Source organism: Otolemur garnettii, unplaced genomic scaffold (genome assembly GCF_000181295.1).
Source record: "Otolemur garnettii isolate 467f Iridium unplaced genomic scaffold, OtoGar3 scaffold00018, whole genome shotgun sequence".
NCBI lineage: Eukaryota > Metazoa > Chordata > Mammalia > Primates > Galagidae > Otolemur > Otolemur garnettii.
The window spans coordinates 22279065-22285321 of NW_003852413.1; the positions used below are offsets into that span (position 1 = coordinate 22279065).

The 6257-nt window shown below is 45.5% G+C and overlaps 1 protein-coding gene across 1 annotated transcript in view; it reads left to right on the forward strand.

Annotated features, from left to right (window-relative positions):
• The window catches only part of ACLY (ATP citrate lyase), a 52204-nt gene that overhangs the window by 27163 nt on the left and 18784 nt on the right, over positions 1-6257 (forward strand). Inside the window, exons 17-18 of the mRNA XM_023511246.1 lie at positions 3584-3688; positions 4648-4845. Coding sequence (XP_023367014.1) covers positions 3584-3688; positions 4648-4845 — 303 coding nt within the window. The remainder of the gene's footprint in view (positions 1-3583; positions 3689-4647; positions 4846-6257) is intronic.

Below are 6257 nucleotides of genomic sequence, written 5' to 3' on the forward strand. Positions count from 1 at the left end.
CAGAGTGCTATGGTATTATAGATCACAACAACCTTAAACTCTTGTGATCTTCTTGCCTCAGCCTCCCAAGTGGCTGGAACTGTAGGTGCCTACCACAACACTTGGCTATTTTTTAGAGACAGGGTCTTATTCTTGCTCAGGCTGGTTTTGAACTCCTGAATTCAGGCAAACCATCCATCTGCCTCAGATTCCCAAAGTGCTGGGATTACAGGCGTGAGCCACTGTGCTACACCCTAAAGCACTTTTTATAAAAGTATTAGCATACAAAACTTTGGAATATGAATAAATATTTTTTGTTAAGTTTTATTTTTAATTTAGTTTAATTTTATTTTTTTGAGACAGAGTCTCACTTTGTCATCCTTAGTAGAGTGCCATAGTGTCATAGCTCACAGCAACCTCAAACTCTTGGGCTCAACTGAGAGTATCTCAACTGAGATAGTCTTGTCTCAGTTTTTCGTCTTTAGTAGCGATGTCAGGCTGGTCTCGAATTCCTGAGCTCAGGCCATCCACCCACCTCAGCCTCCCAGAGTGCTAAGATTACAGATGTGAGCCACCATGCCGGCTGACAAATACTTCTTTTGAAGAAAATAAAGACTTCATGGCTCAGCTCCAGTGGCTCAAGCGGCTAGGATGCCAGCCACATACACCTAAGGTGGCGGGTTCGAATCCAGCCTGGACCGCCAAACAACAATAATGGCTGCAACCAAAAAAAAATAGCCGGGCGTTGTGGCAGGCGCCGGTGGTCCCAGGTACTTGGGAGGCGGAGGAAGGAGACTCGCTTGAACCCAGGAGTGGGAGGTTGCTGTGAGCAGTGAAGCCATGGCACTCTACCCAGGGTGACAGCTTGAGGCTCTGTCTCACAAAAAAAAAAAAAAGAAAGAAAATAAAGACTTCGAGTCCAGTTCCCCAAAAACCTGGCTGGTGCTGTTTCAGTATATCCTTATCCACACTTATTCCTAGATTTGAACAAATAGAATAAAACTGTATGTAACTATTGTGTAATCTGCTTTCTTCAGTTACTCTTTTCACATCAATAGATAGGTACTAGCAACATCATTTTTTGCTTTTTCAAGTCTCATGATGACCTTCTTGAACAGATATTTGCATATGTACTTAATTATTCCCCTTGTGTAAATTTCTGTAAGTGGAACTGAATGTGCAGGTGTGAAAGGCTCTGATCATCCAGCCCAGGTGTCCTCAAACTACGGCCAGTGGGCCACATGCGGCCCACCTAGGACATTTATCCGGCCCGCCGGGTGTTTTTGCTGCCGCTGCCTGTCCTGCTTAGTAGCCAACTCGTCCCAGGGCCCGCAGTCCAGCTCTCCAACGGTCTGAGGGACAGTGAACTGGCCCCCTGTTTAAAAAGTTTGAGGACCCCTGATCCAGCCCCAGTAAAGTTGTGCTGATACAAACTCCCATTGGTAGTTTGTGTCTGATTCTCTGTCCCCTTGGCAACACCAAATGTTTGCCAAGTTAATAGGCATTTCATTCATTTTTTATATTTTTGATTATTAACCAAGATGAGCTTTATTTTTAGTTTTTTTTGTTTTTTTTTTTTCAAGATAAAGTCTCAGTTGGTACCTGTGGCCTAGTGGGTAGGTCGCAGGCTCCATATACCAAGGGATGCAAGTTCAAACCCAGCCCCAGCCAAATTGCAACAAAAAAATAACCAGGCATTGTGGCGGGTGCTTGTAGTCCCAGCTACTTGGAAGGCTGAGGCAAGAGATTTGCTAAGCCCAGGAGTTGAAGGTTGCTGTGAGCTGTGCTGCCACAGCACTACCGAGGGCGATAAAGTGAGACTCTATCTCTACCAAAAAAAAAATGAAGAGACAGAGTTTCACTTTGTCGCCCTGGGTAGAGTGCTAGGGCATCACAGCTTATAGCAACCACAAATTCTTGGGTTGAAGCAACTCACTTGCCTCAGCCTCCCGAGTAGCTGGGATGATAGGGACCTGCCACAACGCCCAGCTATTTTTAGAGACAAGGTCTTATTCTGGCTCAGGCTGGTTTGAATCCGTGAGCTCAGGCAATCTACCTGCCTCGGTCTTCCAGAATGTTAGTGTTATTTATTTGTTTTTTGAGACAGAGTCTCACTCTGTGTCCTCAAACTCCTGGGCTCAAGCAGCAATCCTCTTGCCTTAGCCTCTTGAGTAGCTGGGAGTTCAGGTACCTGCCACAATGCCTGGCTAGTTTTTCTTTTAGTAGAGACGGGGTCTTGCTGTTGCTCAGGCTGGTCTCAAACTCCTGAGCTCAAGTGATCCACCTGCCTCGGCCTCCCACAGTGAGTGCTAGGATTATAGGTGTAAGCCACCTGTTTCCATGTTTCATTAAAACCCAGCCGTGCTCTTATTTACATACTGTCTGTAGCTGCTTTCACACTTTAAAACCTGCCACAGAGGCCTGGTACAGTGCTTTATACCTGTAATCCTAGCACTGTGGGAGGCCAAGGCAGGAGGATCCTTTGAGACCAGGAATTAAATAACAGCCTGGGCAATGTAGCAAGACCCTATCGCTACAAAAAAAAAAAAAAGAAGAAGAAGAAGAAAAGTGTGCTGGGTGTGGTGGTGTGCACCTGTAGTCCCAATTGCTCAGGTGGCTAAGGCAAGAGGATCCCTTCAGCCCAGGAGTGTAAGGCTGCAGTGAGCTGTAATTGAACCACTGAACTCTGTCTTGGGCAACAGAGTGAGACTCTATCTTTAAAAAAAAAAAAAAAAGTCTGTCGAGAGGCTGAGGCAAGAGAATCACTTAAGCCCAAGAGTTTGAGGTTGCTGTGAGACTCTGTCTCAAAAAAAAAAAAGTCTGTAATCCTACCACTGTAGGAGGTCAAGGTAGGTAGATCACTTGAGCTTAGGAGTTCGAGACCAAGCTGAACAAAGCAAGACCTGGTCTCTACTAAAAATAGAAAAGTTAGCTGGGCATCATGGTGGATGCCTATAGTCCCAGCTACTCAGGAGGCTGAAGCAAGAGGATTGCTTGAGCCCAAGAAGTTAGTGTGAGCTGTGACGATGCCATGGTACTCCACCCAGGGCAACAGAGTGAGACTCTCAAAAAAAATAAAATCTTGCCGGAGATTTCATGATGCACAAAGTCTAAAATAGTATCTTGACCCTTTTTAGATGTTTGCTGGCCCTGATACAGCCCACTCTCTGGGCTGACTGTGGAAGCAGCTTGTTTCTCCCACCCATTAGTCCTGTAGAGTGGGGATGTAGTCAAGACTTGGAAGGTACTGTGGAGAAAAGCCACAGAGGCACAAACAGGTAGTGAACAGGTGGATCCAAGTTTGGGAGGGAGAGAGAATGTAGGTGCTGTGACTTTTGGAGGGTTTCAGAAACATTTACTCCTGCTTGTACACTGAATCACTGTGCTGTTAAGCCAGTGGAGATCAGTTTCAGGAGTTTACGCCTCTCTGGGAGAGCTTCAGAGTGATCAAGGTAAGAGCAGGGGTCTATGGGAAGAAGGACATGCGTATTGCTAACATAACTTTGTTCTTGGACCCTAAAAAGTGCATGGGAGGTAAGCCCTTGAACAGTGCTGTTTCATTGTCCTGAGACAGTGACAGGAAGGAACTGTTCTCATCCTCCAGATCCGGACCATTGCCATCATAGCTGAAGGCATCCCAGAGGCCCTTACAAGGAAGCTGATCAAGAAGGCAGACCAGAAGGGGGTGACCATCATTGGACCAGCCACTGTGAGCATCCCCTCCCCGCAAAAGCCTTTAGAGTTCAAGGCTATCTTAAGAAGTTTAGGGCCCTTAGGATGTCACTTGCTGACTCTTCTGTCTCCCTCTAAGGATGAAAGACTCAGGAAGTATCTGTTGAAAGTCAGTCTGTCACTTTCCAATTAATTTTTTAACAGTTTCTTTCCTCGGTCAGTATCATCTTCATAGTTTCAAGGGGCTAATGAGAAGTTGTTTTAGTTTCTGGTTTTTCTTTTTGCAGTTTTTGGCCGGGGGCTGGGTTTGAACCCACCACCTCTGGCATATGGGGCTGGTGCCCTACTCCTTTGAGCCATAGGTGCCGCCCCTAGTTTCTGTGTTTTTTAAAGAGTTTGTCTATCTTCATATAACCATAGCACTATCTTTGATGATCCCTTTAACTATAATCCAAAGAGTAAGCAGACCGGAGGCCTTATTTTTTTGAACCCATCACGTCTGGCATATGGAGCTGGTGCCCTACTCCTTTGTGTCACAGGCGCCACCCTGGAGGCCTTATTTTTAACCAAAAGGAATTAATCTAAGACTCATAAGCTCTGAATGTTTTTGTTGTTTGTTTTTTCTTAGCTATTACATTAAGAAGTTGAAGCTAGGGTCTTTGAACGAAGCGAGGGAGGGACTTTTTATCTCAGAGGGAAGCATTGATTTTGAGCAGAGAAGCTTAGGTCTATTATCTTTGCTGGATGCGGTAGCAGCCTTTCTGGGGCAAGGAAAGTGACTTGACTTTAAGTATATTTCTCTGGGTAAGTAAAGAGCCATGATTTGTAAATAAGGCTCTCTTTTTTTCTGTGGAATATCTTAGAGAGAGGAGGGATTCTTTCTATGCAGGAAACCCCAAGGGCAGGTTCTTTCACCCCTTCTTTGTGATTCCTCTAAGCCCTGTGATGAATCAGGAGGTTTCTTTCCCCCCCCGACTATTGTTTCTGCCCCCGCAGGTTGGAGGCATCAAGCCTGGGTGCTTTAAGATTGGGAACACTGGTGGGATGCTGGACAACATCCTGGCCTCTAAGCTGTACCGCCCAGGCAGTGTGGCCTACGTCTCCCGTTCTGGAGGCATGTCCAATGAGCTCAACAATATCATCTCTCGGACCACAGATGGCGTCTACGAGGGCGTGGCCATTGGCGGGGACAGGTAATCAGCTGGGGGGCAAGAAGAGGTCGCCCATGTTGAGAGACTAGATTAGGTCCTGTGGGCTGCTTGCTGTCACATCGGAATATTGCTAAAGTCCATAAAATGGGGCATTTCGATAAGATTGATAGAGCATGACATCAGAAAATAGGGAAATGTGGCGTTTTGAGTTGGTTTCTATTTTTGCGTGTTTGTTTTATCATCCTGATTTAAGGGCATATGTGTTTTTAAAACATGTTTGAGGCCCATTGTGGTGCCTCATGCCTATAATCCCACAACTTTGAAAGCCCGAGGTAGGAGGATTGCTTGAGGCCAGAATTCAAGACTAGCCTGAGCAACATAATAGGACCTCACCTCTACAAAAACTGGAAAAGTTACCTAGGCATGGTGGCAGGCACCTGTAGTCCTAGCCACTTGGGAGGCTGAGGCAAGAGGATCACTTTAGCCAAGGAGTTTGAGGTTACTGTGAACTATAATGATGCCACTGTACTCTAGCCTGGGTGACAGAGTGAGACCACATCTCTAAATAAATAAACCAAGACCCCATCTCTAAATAAGTAAATAAATAAACAAACAAGCAAGACCCTATCGCTGTTTAAATAAATAAAAGAGTGTTTGAGTTTGGGGGGTAACTTTGTTCTTGGTTGGCCAGAGGGAAGCAACAGAATACAGTTGCTGGGAGGGCCAGGTGTACAATTAACCAAAGATGTTCAAATTCCAATTTCTCTTTTTTTTGAGGCGGTAACTATGATCAGTAGTTCATCAGTAGAGTAAAAATCTGGCACATAGTTAGTCCATAATAAGTGTTATTCATTCCTATTTAGTATTATGACTGCCATTATTGCTAGGGTAGAAACCAAAAGCTGTTGAGTGAGTCACCTTATCTGTCTCCCAGGCTTTACTAAGTCATGTTAGATGGGAGACCTTCGAGGGTATGGCCTGGGGAACTCAGGTCCTTGGGTGCTCCCTGAGCAAAGAAAGATTCCAGGTCAGGTAAGTCTAGGAAATGCCGCCTGTTAGACTACATGTCTTCTGACACATGAAGATCCACAGAGAAACCTGCTTGGCCTTAAGCAATCCTTTTGCAAGTTCATATGGCAGTAGGAAAAACGTATAGGACTTCTTACAACAACCTGCCATCCTAGGACATAGCGTGGCATGCTGTATTAATTATTTTTCTGTAAAAATATCACCCCAAAACAAAGCAGCTTCAGACTGTGAAAAATATTGATCTTCTAGGTTCCTGTGGGTCAGGATTCAGGAGATGCATGATTGGACAGTTCTGGTTTGTGGGGGTGAGAGTGTCTCTCGAGCTTCTAATTAGATGCCGGCACGGCTATGGCTAGTTGATGACTTGCCTGACACTTGAGGTGGCTGTTCACATGGCCAGCAAGTTGGCCGTTCTCTGTGGGCTAC